This window comes from Nannospalax galili, unplaced genomic scaffold (genome assembly GCF_000622305.1).
Source record: "Nannospalax galili isolate Female #2095 unplaced genomic scaffold, S.galili_v1.0 scaffold1154, whole genome shotgun sequence".
Taxonomy (NCBI): Eukaryota; Metazoa; Chordata; class Mammalia; order Rodentia; family Spalacidae; genus Nannospalax; species Nannospalax galili.
Genome location: NW_008335437.1, coordinates 887,648 through 903,298, shown reverse-complemented (window position 1 = coordinate 903,298; position 15,651 = coordinate 887,648). Strand labels below are relative to the sequence as shown.

Here is a 15,651-nt window from a genome sequence, read left to right as displayed (position 1 = left end):
CTAGGTATGTACATGAAGGATGAAAACCAATTATATTCAAAAGCATATACGTAAGGAAACTCATCACAACATTGTGATAGGAAAAGAACTGAAAACAACATCCTCTCCAAAAACAATTAGCTGAATTATGTTTAATTATAGAATCATCATACAGTGATGAAGGTGTACAGATTTGAGCCAGGAGATGGCTCAGCAGGTAAAGGTGCTTGCAGGAAGCTTGATGACCTGAGTTTGATACCCAAAAACCACATGGTGGAAGGAGAGAACAGATACTTTTGTTTCGTTTTGTTGAAACAGTGTCTCCTTGTAGCCCCAGCTAGCCTGGAACTCACTATGTAGACCAGGCTGGCCTCTTTCTCACAGAGATCCACCTGCCTCTGCCTCCTGAGTGATGAAATTAAAATTGTGCACAAGCATGCCTGGCATTGAGAACATATTCTTGAAAGTTGTCTACTGACTTCTACAGGTGTATGCTGTGGTATGTGCACATCCATGCAAAGAAAACACACACACACACACACACACACACACACACACACACACTCCATATCTACTTTGACATTCCCACTTTTGTATGGAGTGTGAGCACAGAAAAGAATTTCTGTGGCTAAGGGAAACAACAGAGCATGTGATAAGAGGCAGCCTGTCCCCAGCCTCAACCACATTTCACAGAATGGAACATGGCCAAATGCAAGCCCAGATTTCATCCAAAGGAACAGATGTCACTCAGCGAGTCCCTATATTTGCCATGCTTGAATGAAGGTTGGGGCTTCCAAATATCTCCCACTGCTCAAGACCAGCCAGCCATTCAGGTTTGAGGAAGAAGCTGCAGGTTGGCCAGCATTTCCCTGAATCCGGCTCTGCTCCTCCATGCTGGGTGACACTAGGAGACCCTTTGGGAGCTTTAGCTTCATCATTTGCATGATAGAAATAAATCTACCTTCCTCAGATGTAACGATGAGGATCAGAAGAAAATATGGATCTCTGAAGCAGCTCAAAGGTAGACTGCCTGCCTAGCATGTGCAAGACCTGGGGTTCAGTCCCCTTATTTTGATATATCACAGTGAAAGATTTATCGTCCTCTTTTTTTTAAAAAAAAAAAAAAAAAAAAAAAAAAAAAAAAAAAAAAAAAAAAAAGATGGAAGATCTGACCTCTGCCAAGAGGTAAGAGAAGATGTGAGAATCCAGCACAGAGCATTTGGGTTGAGTGACCTAGAGTATCTGCTTACATGTATAAAACAAGAGTTCTGCACACAGACACTTTGGGAGCCCTGGAGTGTAGGGCAAAGGTGGGAAGAGGCTGGGAAGGCCCTGGTTACCATAGTGGTAATAAAACTAGTAACAGCTAGCAGCCAACACTTGTTAAACTGCTTACTCTGTGCCAGAAAGTACTGATACTGCTTTAATATTGCCATCAACAGCAACAGAAAGCTTTGAGAGTGCTTCACTTTACAAATGAAGATGCTTAGACATGACCTGTCCAAGGTCAGAACTCTAGTGGGCAGTAGTGCCAGGTGAGCTGAGGAAAGTCACCCCAACAAAGGCATAAATCCATACACTCATCAGTACCAACCAGCTGACCAGGGGACCCCATAGAGTAAGTCTAGACCTGGACCACCAGCTGCAGCCACTGTCAAGTGAAAGTTCCTTGTGCCCTGGACCTATTGCCACCCTTCTCCACAGAGCTGGTGGTCAGTCTGGATTTCTGTCAGCAAAGTTATTGACACTAGTAGTGCAGGCTGGTTGAACGGCCTCAAACTAATCTACTCTCTGATTTGGGCAAAGGTGGTTGTGCCCTGATGTTCTTTCTATACTTCTGGCCCTTACCTGTCAGTCAGAATAATGAAACTGGACCTCACCTCCTTGGGATGCCCATGCGTGCCACACATGCTAAGGAACCCAGACAAGAGCACACGCGGGATCATTTGCAGAAGGCCATTGATGCTGTGGCAATGTGATACAGATTTTCAGATGGCATCTCAGCTGGGGGAAGCTCAGTGTTTGGATACTGCCTAGTAAGCATGAAGCCATGGGTTCCATCCCCAGAACAGAAGGCTAGAGAAAGGAGGAAAGTGGAAATAGGTGGGGGGGAGGAAGGAAAGGAGGGAAAGAAGCACGGAAAGGAAAGAGCAAGAGAAAAACCCCACATTCAGAGCTTTTTGTCTCCCTCCAGTGGTTTTCCCTGCCATGGACTTCCGGGCCAGTTGTAACATTGACGAGACTCAGCCACAGCCTGAAAACTAGTGGGGCCTCTAACCAAAGTCAAGTGCACATGGTTGGATTTGTTGCTGGTTGTTGTGTTTTTAATGAGAACTAGTTTCCCACTTTTAAAACCCAGGAGCTTTCACAGAAAACAAAACATCTTGGTTTCTGGTACCTTTGGGACCATCAGATGCCCTGGCAGATCAGTTCCTGCCTTCCCAGGAAGGCCCAATGGAGTCAAACCGAGCAGCAAGCACCTTAGTCACCTTTTTCTCCACCTGGCCTCCTTCTGGTCACCATTAAGTCACCTGCCTGGGCTCCATGAACAACCTGAGCTTGCATTGGTTTCCATTTCAAGGAAAGACAGGCCCATGGTAAGACAGGACCTCTCCATCCCAGTAGTTGATCAGAGCTTATGCTCAGTCATGACCCAGTGTCCTTAGTTTTCAGAAAGATCCACTCAGCACACCACTGCATTTCTCCTGGGACAGAGCTTTAAACAGAATATGGCTCTGTCCCCACTGTAGAGTGGCTGTCCCATCCTGCAACTCCAGGGCTTAATAGCCTAGGAGAGCCTGGCCTCTTCCTGAGCCCAGGCTTCCTGAGGGAGCCCAACAAATCCCCCAGTTTGTGGTGGCCTCTGTGTTCCTTGGGGTGAATGAGGGCAGGATCTGAAAAGGGCGGCCAGCAGCCTTCAGAGAGTACACAAGAGCCTTCTGAACTGCTCCTGGGGCCAGGGTGAGTTTCTGAGGCTGAACCATCGGAGTCAAAGCCATGAGGAAGCAGCTTTCCTCCAGGTAGGTCTGTGGAGACAAAGGGAGAGAGTCTCTAGATGGCAGGTTCTACATCTTGAGTATCTCAGAAAGATATGGTGCTGGGAATGCATCAGGACTCTTAAAAACCTGGATGCACTCTTTCTATTTCTGGAGTGTTTGCTCTGGGCTGTCGTCAGCCCTCCCAGGCCCCACTGAAGCCTGCAGTGGTGAGCCGGGCTTTGATGGATGAAGAGAGAGCAGCAGCCAGCTCTTCTGGAAAGTTCTTCACTCCCCCACACCCCCCCACACCTTTGACTCGCTTTCTGGTTTTCATTCTCCCAGCCTGAGGAAATGCACTTCACAAACCTTACAGTAATAGGATGTTAATTTTGCTCTGCTGAAGAAACAGATGTCAGGAAATGGGAACCCTCCCACCTCCAGTGTTCTAACTCATCTTCATTGCTGGCCTTGTGCTCTATACCCATGCAGCCCTTCTCCCTGGAGCCAAAGCCTGCTCCTCCAGGGTTCAGTAAGTTTTATCTTGGAAGAGCCTTTACCTCAACTCCCACATCTAGTTTGGGGTAATTTACTATCTCTCCCATGTATTCGCCCCCATTCCTGGCTTGTCCTTGACCAGGGCTAAAAGAGTTGACAAGGAGACAGAGCTGGGTAGTGAGGTTATCTCAGGATTGGAGTTCAGTTTAGGAGTACTTTGGCTCACCGGCCTTGGAACTTCAAAGGACTTCATAAGGGTTGGAAGGGTGGGAGGGGGTTGGGAAACAAGGACAGAACAAGGAGCAGATGATTTAAGAAAGGGACTGAGCCACTGTTTGTCTCTTCCACAGTCACCTGCAGGGGTGGGCACTGCTGCTCCCTGAGTGCCCAGGCCACACATGGAAAAAGGGAAAGTGGTTTACATTGAACCCTTGGGGACCATCATTTCATCCCTTACCCCCCTCCCCTAAATTGGTCTCACAGGGAAGTTTCAGCACTGCACTCTGTGAGGAGAGGAGGTGTTGGTACAGCCCTGTGTCTCCATCTAAGACTCTGGCATGGAGCAGGCCACCCCCACACCAAGAAGCTGTCATCTCTGCAGCAGTAAAGATGGGGAACCTGGCCAGTGTCTGTGAGCACAGCAGTTCCGACAGCCTCACGTGATCAGTGAGTCAGCAAGCACCTCAGGATTTCCTGTTCACAGTTTGAGGTTCTCCAGTGTGCAGGGAGACAGGCCTCCTCCTTCAGCTTTCATCCAGCTTGGCTCCATCCAGCCAACCATGAGTGCCTTCAGCCAGGACCATAGGATGGACCACAGAGACCTCATACCTCTGGCTCTGAAAGAACCTGAGAACTGGAATTGTTTGTAGCTGTGTAAGATAGTCCTGTGGTTTCTATTCTAGTGTGGCCTCCCATGCTGTGGATACCGGGTATCACAGGGCAGGGCCTGCTCGCAGAGCTGGGTCAGACCTGGGAATGGCAGTGCAAGGTTTGACAGGAACAAGAACACTGTAAAAAACCAAGATCCCTGGGGCTGAGGAGATGCGCCAGTTACTCAAGTTTTACCATTTGAGCTTGAGGCTCTTGTCCCAGCACCTCCATAAAAGCCCAGCACAGCAGCACAGGCCAGGGAAATGGACAGAAGGATCCCTGGGGCTCACTGGTCAACCAGTCTAACTAAATCAGACAAGTTACAGATTTAGTGAGAAACTCTGTCTCAAAAAATAGAGATCAACTAGGAAAGATACCCAATGTTGTTGACCTTTGGCCTCCACACACGCATATATGTACTCATACATGCACTCACGTGTATACACACACACACACACACAAAAGGAAACAAAAAAATCCCCAATCCTGAATTCTACAAAGCAGTAATATAAGGACCAAGTCCCCATATCACTAGAGAAACATTCACTTATAAAAGGGAAGGATTGACTGGGGAAAGGAATAAGCAGTCCCAATCTTAGCTGAGTAGCTATTGGCTGCTGGTCACTGCTGGGTAAGGGAGAGATGGTCTTTAAGGGAGTGACACTGACAGGCTGACCAGGCTCCCGTGGAGGAACTTACTTTGAGGGACATCTGGGGACACAAACTTGACTCAACAGGCCTTAACATCTACGACAGAATTCATAAAATCCAGTGAGGGAGCAATGGGTAATGCAGATAGGGAAGGGGTCTAAATATGATTAAGTTGTATGAAATGCTAGAAAGAAGGAATTATCTCCCACGGGCTATCCCCTGACTTCCACATGCACACCATGACACGTGTGCACATGTGCACACATACACTAATTTAAATTTTTTTTTAAATTTTTATTATTTTTATTTTATGTGTATGAGTGTATTACTTGCATGTAGGTAGGTGCACCTGTGTTGTGCAATGCCAGTGGAGGTCAGAAGAGGGTGATGGATCCCTTAGAACTAGAGTTACAGACAGTTGTTAACTGCCGTGTCGGTGCTGGGAATCAAACTTGAGTCCTCTACAAGAGTAGTCAGTGCTCTTGACTGCTGAGCCATGTCTCCAGCCCTTAATTTGTTTTTTTTTTCTCTCCACAGCATTTTTTATTGAACTTTTTGTGTATTTCATACAGAACAGCTCAAACATTCTTAATCATCTTTATAAACCCCATCCCCACCGGCACCCTCCCATAGCCTCTCCCCCCACTGGAGCCCATATACTCAGTCATCCCTGTTAAGGCCCACTGGGTTGTCAGTGTCCCCAACCATTCCCCAGTCCAAGTCCATCCACTAAGTATAGTCAGCCTATCTAGAGTCCCTTGTTTTAGGAAGATCAGCTCTTCATCTAGTAGCAATCAGTTGCCAACATTCCTTCAGGTAAGACTGAGGTCTGCTGTTCATTTTCCCAATTCTATGCTGAGTTGTTGTCTGCCTGAGTTTGAATAGGACTTGTGTATGCTGACACCTATGCCATAGAATCGTATGAACAGGTTCCCAGCACAAAAATTCAATAAAAAAAAATATAGTGGAAAAAAGGGAAGGGTTGGTCAGGAAAATGTTTTATGGGCCAGAAAGCCTGACTTTATATTCCAACTCTCTCTGCTGTGACTCTGGGAAAGTTAATCTATGTGAAACTCAGTCTCCTCAACTGTGAAATGGGATGACAGTAACTGTCAGGCCTTGCCTTGGGGTTTGGTGTGGTTATAATGGTTGGACTTTTATGTGGCACCTAGTGCATAAGTATTCAATCCCTACCAAGTAGAAAGTGTCCACCGAGAGTGCTACATTCTCCAAATGTGGTGACGGCCATGGAAGGAGGCCTGCTTTATGTTTGCCTTTATGCCCTACTCTGAGAATCCTCCCCAGTGAGACTCCTGGTGAAGAGAGGAAATGAGCTTGAGTCCACCAGGGCCTTCAGAAGGTGATTGCACTGATAAACCTTCAAAGCCTAGGCTGTGTATTTCACAATGCGGTCCCCACCTGTTGGGGAGAGGGTGGCCCGACCCAGAGCACAAATGCTAAGAACTACAGTCAGGGAGCCTGAAGCTGAGCTCTTTCCAGCACCTGATCCTTCTGTTTCCACTCCCTCCTTCTAGAAACCTCAGCAACAATAGAATCAAGGAGGTGCGGGAGGGTGCCTTCGATGGAGCTGCCGGCGTGCAGGAGCTGATGCTTACAGGGAACCAGCTGGAGAATGTGCATGGGCGCATGTTCCGGGGCCTCAGTGGCCTCAAGACCCTGTGAGTATCAGGCCTGGGCCAAGGACCAGAGGGAGGCAGAAGGGCAGGGGAATTAGCACCAGACCACGTGGGCTGGTGTACAGGGACCAGAGTCAGGTGCTGTTTTGGCCCATGGATTCCTTCCTCCCTACAGCATCAGACTTTTCCACCTTTGATGCAAGGAATTTGACTTGTTAAATGCCCCCAGCACACACAACGTCCAAATACACCCCACCCAGAGTCACTCTAATGAACATTCATGCATATTTTCACAGAAGAAACATGTTGGGACACACACACACACACACGCACACACACACACATTTACTCACATGGACATAAACACACAGGCATACATGCCATGTCCCAAAACGTGTACAAGCAAGCTTCCACATTCAAGTACACACACATAACACAGATTCCAGGCATGGAGCTGCTTGATTCCCTTCTTTCTCTTGGAAATAAATGTGCATACACAAACAACCATACCATGCACACATGTGCACATGGGTAGGCATGGCTTGTGCTTACACTATGGAAAGTGCACAAACGAGATGCCTATGCTTGACCCACTGAGGATCCAAGCTCTGCTCACTGCCAGACAAAACTAAGCAGTGACTGGCAGAGCGAGGAGGTGGCTGTGACCTTTCAAGAGGCAAGAACACGGCTGTGACCACCAACCACTCCCTACCCCAGGATGCTGAGAAGTAATCTGATCAGCTGCGTGAGCAACGACACCTTTGCTGGCCTGAGCTCAGTGCGGCTGCTGTCGCTCTATGACAACCGGATCACCACCATCACCCCCGGAGCCTTCACCACACTGGTCTCCCTGTCTACCATGTGAGTTCTCTCAAGCTTGCCACCCACTCCCTCTGGACCACTCTCTGCAGACTTACCCAAAATCCCAGCTCCCAGCTCCCTACTGCCTATCACCAAGCTCACCTGCCCATCTGTCCACTTAATTGACATTTGCCAGGCTTTCTTTACATGCCAAGTAACGTGTAGGTACTAAGGATTACAGGCCTGGCTCCTCCTCCTAGAGCTGGCAGCATAGTGGCTTGTAGTGATAAGAAAGCCCAACCTGGGTTCTGTGGAGAAACACTAGATCTGTATTCTGGAAGACTAATATTCTGGTTAGCCTTCTGTTGCTATGATTGAAAAAAAAAAAAAAAAACTCTGGCCAAAACCAACTTGGGGAGGAAAGGTTTATTTGGCTTATACCTCCCAATCACAGTTCATCATTGAAGGAAGCCAGGGCAGGGAAACCGGAGACAGGAACTGAGACAAAGATCCCAGAAGAATGCCACTGCTTACTGGCTTGCTCCCCTGCCTATGCTCAGCCTCTTTTCTTATACAATACAGGACCACCTTCCCAAGGGTGGCACCACCCACAGTGGGCTGGGCCCTCCCACATCACTCAGCTGCCTCACAGACATACCCACAGGACAGTCTGATGGAGGCAATGTCTCATGTGAGGTTACCTCTTCCCGGGTGTGTTGACAACTGAATCTATCCAGCATAGTTAGTGTGCTGAAGAAAGCAGTAATGTATTTTCTTGAGCAGGAACACCACTGCAAAGTTTCTGTGGTTGGTTGGAGCAGAGTAAATATTCAAAGCCCAGCATGGCCATTGCACTGAGTGTGAGAGGACACAGTATAACGTGAGACTGGAGAGGAGGCCAGAGTCAGTTGCAGGGCTTCCGTAGCTGCTTTACTCTTCAAAGCACATCAGGATCACCACAGCATCAGGTTTTAAAACCTCCCAAGACTCTTATGAGGACCAGCCCTGCTGATGTATAAACTGCATAGCCAGGCCTATAGGACAGAAAATTCTGGATTCTACACATGTTCATTTTACAATCTCCATGGTACTGCCATGTGCTGCTGCTGTCTTGAGCAAGTAATTAACTGTCCTATCTCATCCCTTCCCCAAAGATGGAGAGACAGCAGAAGCTTCCACTCCCACCTGCTGCCCCCTACCTAAATGCAATGATCTAGACTCTCCCAATGGTAAACCCCTCTGCTCTCCTGTCCAGCCCTGCTGACCTCACTTTCCACACTCCCACACCCCTCCTAGGGTCTTTGCACTGGTTCCTACAGCCTGGGATACCCCCTTTCAGCCTCTCTTCCCTCCTTCCTTTGCTCAAATGTTACCTCCCCATCCCAGCTCCACCCTCTGCAGTCATCTGCATGTGCAAGTCACTTAGCATGGTCCCAGGCCTGAGGCAAGCACTTAGAGTGACAGCTGCTCCATCCCTCACACCCACATCTGTCCAGCATGCTGCTGCACAGACAGGGCCAAAACGCCTGTTGTGTGCAGACTGCCACCCTCACAGGACTCAGTCAGTGGGCCAGGTAGCTGCCAACGGGAGCACAGCCAACCCTGGCACTGACACTACCAGGAGAAAGTGAAGTGGTCGGGACAGGAGAAGGAACAGTGTGAGCTGCCACAGGTCAGGGCACTGATGACTCCCAGCCCAGCAAACTATAGACATTTCTGCCAGGAAGGGGAGCACAGACACAGCTCTAGAGTAGAAGAAATTCTCCACAGAGGGATCACCACCTCTGCCCAAGTAGGACTCAGTAGACAGGGGAGGCTGAGGCCAGAGACTACAGCATACCCATCAGTACGGGCCACTCCAGGAGGACAGCTTTAAACATCTCCCTGGTTTAGAGAAGGAGTCTATATTCCCTGCTGAGACCCCATCTCTTCCCAGGGAGAACTAACCTAAGCTACAGGAGTCGACCCCCGGCCCTCGGCCAGGCACAAGGGTAGACCCTAACCACTAAGAGGCCTCTCTCCCTCAGAAACCTCCTGTCCAACCCCTTCAACTGCAACTGCCACCTGGCCTGGCTTGGCCGGTGGTTAAGGAAGCGACGCATCGTCAGCGGGAACCCAAGGTGCCAGAAGCCCTTCTTCCTCAAGGAGATCCCCATCCAGGATGTGGCCGTCCAAGACTTCACCTGTGATGGTGAGAGGGGAGCAAGTTGGGAGGGCAAGGCAGGCTGCTGAGGGCTCCAGCTCAGGATTCCCAGAGCTCTGACTCCACTCTGTCCCCTGGCTCATGGCAGAGCTCTGGAGTCTCTATGTGTCCATTGCTAGCCCACATGGCTCCTTCCTCACATGGTATTCCTTTCTGAAGTCAATTTGCTTCCATTAGTCAGATGTCTGTACTGATTTTATTAGAACAAGATGTTTGTTTATACAAGACACTGCCTTCTGTATGAACACCATTGTATCAAATACACTCATCAACCATGTCCACCATAATTGGTGCCCCATAATGGTAGGGCCCTCTTGTGCTGTCCATAGCCTATACAACTACACATGGTAGACTTGGACCTCTGTCTTCTTGTCTGTGTTTGATGAAGCTCAGAGTATGTGCTCATGAGAAAAGTCTTTAAAACAATTCTATCATTGACTAAAAGACATGAACCCACAAATATCAGCCTTTGGTTTTCAAGACCCACAGGGTATATTTGGTTGCGTAAATTCAAGCCAATATAATTCTTTATTTGATGAATTTTGGATTATCTAAGGACAGATGAACTGTTTTTTAGATTAATTGATGTTAAGATATAACAAGGCTAGTGACATACTCGCCATGGACACAACTATATCCTGGTTGGTGGGGAGAAGAAAGCAGAAAGAGGGAAGGAAAGGACAGGGCTCTGCCCCGTCTGGCTATGCAGTAAACAGCTGCATCCCTTCCCACATCCCCAGACATGCATCTTTCTCTCTGATACTTGGGGAGACCAGCAGCTACCTTCATGCTGGATCGGGCTCCATGTTGGGGGTGGGCAGAGCTGGCCTTGGAGGGGAACAGTCTGGCTCTATGCCCGAGCCTTACCCAACTGCTGGTCTGGTGGGGCTCATCTTCCAACACCCTGCCGGGCTTTTCCACAGGCAACGAGGAGAGCAGCTGCCAGCTGAGCCCACGATGCCCCGAGCAGTGCACCTGCGTGGAGACAGTGGTGCGATGCAGCAACAAGGGGCTGCGTGCCCTCCCCAAAGGCATGCCGAAGGACGTGACTGAGCTGTAAGCACCACCTCTGTCCCCCGCAACCTCACCAGTGGCTGTCCAGCTGAACCCCGCCATCTCAAGCAAGAGTACAGGGACATGCCTGGCTTGAGTGATACCAGTAGGGCTAAGCTCACCTTGACAAGAAGAGCTTTGAACCATCCCCACCTGGCAGGGATAGGCATGCCTGACTCTATTTTCCCTAAAGATACCCCAGAATGCAAGTGGGGGGTTATTGCCTCATTTTTAACACCCTCAAAATCCTCTGCTCTGAATCCCACCCTTCTAAATCCCTCACAGCCTTTCTGACTCAAGCTCTAGCACAGGGTAATTGTAAGAGCTTCGCCCAGTACATTTGAGGGCATGCTTTTGCAATATGGCCCTAGTCCTCCTTCAAGCAATCCTACTGAGTAGATGCGACCTGCCTGGGGGCGCTATACAGAAGCCAGTCTCTGAGAATACAGGTAGATTTTTTAAGTGGGACTATGACCCTTGGTATTTTCTGCTGCTCAGGGAGGCTGTCATGGCAACAGGCAGCCCCAGGGAAGGAAGGGACTAACAGTCACTAAAAGTCTCTATCAGCATAGGTGTGGGCTGAGGCTAAACCCTTGAAAGTCTGTGTGAACAAATGCAGTGCTGTGTTACTCCTGTTCCCTGGGCTGAGCTGTGCTGGGCATAGGAGCTAAGGGCAATGGCCTGGAATTTGCTCCTTCCTGGTCAAATGGATACCAAGTGAGAGATGTCAAAAGGCAGAAAATCCCATGAAAACAGCTTTTGGGTACTTTCTGTAAAGTTCAGAACACAGAAACTGAAATAGCAAAAATAATTGTGTCTCCTGTGCCTTCGGAAGACCCCAGATTGTCTTCTGTAGAGAGGTGATGCTTCCTAACCAGGCACGACTTCAGTGTGCCCCAAGGAACTTGTTTCTGGCATTGAAACAGCTGGGAAAGGTAAGCAGGACATTCAAGAAAATGAGTGCTGTCAGAACTGGCATGTTGTGCCATGGGGTCCCCAGCTCAGGAACACAGGGTACGTTCAGATCCAGGGTTCCCAGCGATGGCCTTCCAGCTCCTATGGGCATCTTTGGCCATCTCAAGAAGAGGTGCCAATTTACAAAGCAAAACCAAATTTCATCCGTGAGAAACACAGGAGGCCCCGGCAGTGACATCCAAGCTTGGGGCCATCCAAATGGGAAGTTGTTACATGTTTTCTAAAATTGTAATGTTCACTTGCAAGCTCAAGTTTTATCATTGGCAGTAGATACCACCCTCAGGTCAGCCTCCTATGATCTTGCTGTGTGTCTCATGTCCCTTTTCTCTTCACAGCTGAGTTAAGCCACACAGCCCTTTGTACCTCCAGTCCTTGCAAGTCTCCTTTAAAGCAAGGCTGCAATAATACTTGCCTTCCTCACTGGCAGGGGAAAAATGGGGAGACATTTACCAAGAAGTCCAAAATCACTTACCCAAGTCGCATACCTGGTTACCAGCCCAGTGGGGACTAGAGGTCAGTCATGCCTGGCTCTGGGTCCTACGCTCTCACCTTTTATACCAAAAGGGCTTATGTTTTATTTTTATTTTATGTATATGAATGTTTTGCTTGAATGTATGTAAGTGTACCCATGTATGCAGTGCCCCAGGAAGCCAGAAAGGGAGTTAGATCCCCTGAAACTGGAGTTATAGGTGGTTATGAACTGCCATGTGGGTGCTGAGTACTGACTGGGTCCTGTGCAAGAGCAGCCAGTGCTCTTAACCACTGAGCTATCTTTTCATCCCCTTACGCCAGAAGTTCTTAGACACCTGGATCTTGGGACCTTTGTATGATTTTCCAGGACTCTAAGAACTTACTCTTATATAGGCTGATATTTGACAGCTTAGACACGAACACAGGCTATTTTGAAATATCCATTTCTTAGTTCATCAAAAAATAATTCTATACCCATCACAAATTTATATAGTATACATATCGTTAAGACAACTTGAGAAGGGCAACAGCATCTTCTGATTTTGTAAATCTCTTTAATGTCTAACTTCATGGCAATTCTGGATTTCCCTGTCTGCTCTGTACTGACTGTTCTGATAAGTTGTTTGGGGTGAACTATAAGAAGGAAGCCTGTTAGGCCAGGTGTGGCGGCACAAGCCTTTAATCCCAGCACTTGGGAGGCAGAGGCAGATGGATCTCTGTGAGTTCGAGGCCAACCTTTTCTACATGGTGAGTTCCAAGTCAGCTGGGGCTACAGGGAGACCGTGTCTCAAAAACAAGACCCAAAAAAGGGAGAGAGAGAGAAGAAGAAGGAAACCTGGCTTCATACAGATGTGTGGTTGGGGCAGGGAGAAGCATTTGAAAAGTCCATTCAGCTGCTGGTAGATAATTAGACATTGATCATATATCATAGCCAATGGGAGCTTCTCAAAGGGCAGCTGTCAGGTGGGATCTGCACCCACATCTACCTTGCTGCTCCCCTAAACCCCATTGGTCTGTCTTGTGCTTTGGGTGGAAATGCCCCCCAGCTGTGATTTGCCTTCCAATGGTTAACACCTTCCATTGTGCAGTATCAAAAGTCCCATGTCACCGACCTCACCATCCCATCAGAAAACTCTTTGATGAGGAGACACTGTCAATCTCAATGTAAGTTCTCCACAATTATAATCTTTACTTGAAAGTTCAATTTTTATCATCGGCAACAAATATCACCTATGGTTTGCCCTATGTCTCACTCACTTTGTTTTCAAGAAACTCTACTGAATACCCCTATCTGTGCAGCGTGTCATCTCATCCCCAGCTACATTCCCAGACAACAGCATCATTCCCATTTTACACACCAGGTCAAATGAGTCTTCGGGAAGGTTAAGTGACTGCTTTAAAAAAAAAAAATTTAGTTGAGCCAGGCATACCTTTAGTCCCAGGACTCTAGAGACAGAGATAGGCAGATATCTGTAAGATGGAGGCCAGCCTGATCTATATAGCAAGTTCCAGGTCAGATGGGGCTACAAGAAGACCCTGTCTCAAAAAAGACACAAAAAAAAATTTAGTTGACACAATGATTATCCATTTTTATGGTATGTAGTATAGCATTTAAATACATGTAAACAATGTGTAATGGTCAGATCAGAGTAACTGAGATATCCTACCTCTGAAAGGTGCTATGTCTTAGTGTTGGGGACATTCAGAATGCTCCTTGCTGACTGGTTTAAGGGTACAATTGGTCTCCATCACAACTTGCCTGTTGTGTTTTAGCTTGTCATGTTGAGTGCCCCACCCCCACCCCACCCCCATCCAGCTGCTGCTTGTACTGTTACCCAGCCCCTTTCCCACTCCTCTCCAGCCTCTGGGTGCTGCTATGCTACTCTACATCTGTGAGACCACCTACTTAGCTTCCACATAAGAGTGAGACCATGCAGGACTGGGGTTTCTAGGCCTGTTTGAATAACTTGCCAAACAGTGGATTCACAGTCTATAGTCACAAGTACTCTCAGAGCCTGTCATCTGCAGTGGTTGGGAAGAGGCACTGTCTGTGTTCCAGCCTGCCCATGCTGACAGCTGGACTTCTTCAACCATGCAGATGCTGCTGGTAAAGGGGCTGCCTCCTCCTGAGTGCTATGCTAGACATCCTTCGCCAGCACTGAATAGAGCCAGGGTCCAGCACTGCCTATATCCTTGCTTCTGCCCAGCACAGGTAGAGACAGAGAGTGCCAGCCACAAGGGTTCACCCCAGCTTTGGAGAGCTACTACCTCCAAACACAGGAGCACTGAGGTATCATGGTATGGGACTGACTCAAAGAGACCTCAGCAGGTGGCATCAGGAGAGGAGACTCTTCGCACCTGTCAGACAGTTGGAGGGATGGAGGAGCACTCTGCACAGGCTGGGAGTGGGAAGCTCCTTCACTCATTCATACTTCCACAGGGTGCACTTCATAAGACACTAAGGTCAGAACTAGAATAGAGCAGCTGGTGTCACAGCCATGTCCCTAGTTGTGTTCCTGATCTTGGAGACTCAGAATAGAGAGAACAGAGTGAGGAAACTGGCCTATGACTACAGAATCTGGGGATTCTGGGGAGCTGGGTCAGATTCCCCAGGAACATGCAAGAGAAAACTATGTGTTTGGGGAAGACTGTCTCGGTAGAAAGATGGTCTAGTCTAGAACCAGGATCTCTGAGGGAGCAGGTGGTCTGAGAAAAAGAGGTGTGTGCAGGGAGCTTGGGAAGTTTATATGTGGGCTGAGGGCTGTGGAGAAGGCAGACTGTTTACCTGCCAGGACACTCAAGAGACAAGCAAGAATTATAAGCAACAGCGTGACGTAATCCCACTCTCTTCACAAACTATCATGCTGGAAGCAGAAAAGCAAGCAAAATTCCTCTGGTAATAATATATATCACTAGGTAGAGATACATGTGCATTTATGTATATATCTTTCTGTATGAATATATCTACATACATGTGTATATGTGTATGAATGGAAGGATGGATAGATGGATGGATAGATCGAGAGGCATATATTCAAACTTTGCTCAACAATAGTGTGCTGGACTCTGCTCCAAAATCTATCCACAGAGACCCTCATAGTACATCATGGTAATAATTATTGCCAGCTCCATTTTACAACTGTGTGAATAAATGCAAGCTCAGAGAGGCTACGTGCCTGGCCCAAGGTACCACAGCTATTACATAGCCAGGACACCAGCTTAGCTGCCTAGCTGCCCCCACTTCACTCAGGCCTCTGGTAGAAGTCCCAGTCGGAGTAGGGACCACCCTCACTCTCCATCACCATTCGGTCCTGGAGTTCTCTGCGAGCAGTTGTCAGCTCTGCAAAGCTTGAAACTGAAGCAGAAAGCAAGGAATGTCCATGCAAAGAGATCTGTGTGGATTTTCATGCAAGGCCGGTGCGTTATCAGGAGCTGGGGCTAGTGCTAAAAGGGAGCATTTAGATTCAGGTCAGTGTGAACATTGACCTGTGGGAAAAGCTCTGGTTGTTCTAGGCCAGAGGCGGCGGGGGGGGGGGGG

General features: G+C 48.2%; 1 protein-coding gene across 1 annotated transcript in view; it reads left to right on the top strand.

The window, feature by feature from the left end:
- Slit3 (slit guidance ligand 3) overlaps positions 1–15,651 on the top strand; it is a gene marked incomplete in the record, with an annotated part of 641,662 nt that overhangs the window by 538,249 nt on the left and 87,762 nt on the right. The window contains 4 exon segments of the mRNA XM_008830158.3: positions 6,509–6,652; positions 7,328–7,471; positions 9,439–9,602; positions 10,538–10,670. Of these exon segments, the coding sequence (XP_008828380.1) occupies positions 6,509–6,652; positions 7,328–7,471; positions 9,439–9,602; positions 10,538–10,670 (585 nt within the window).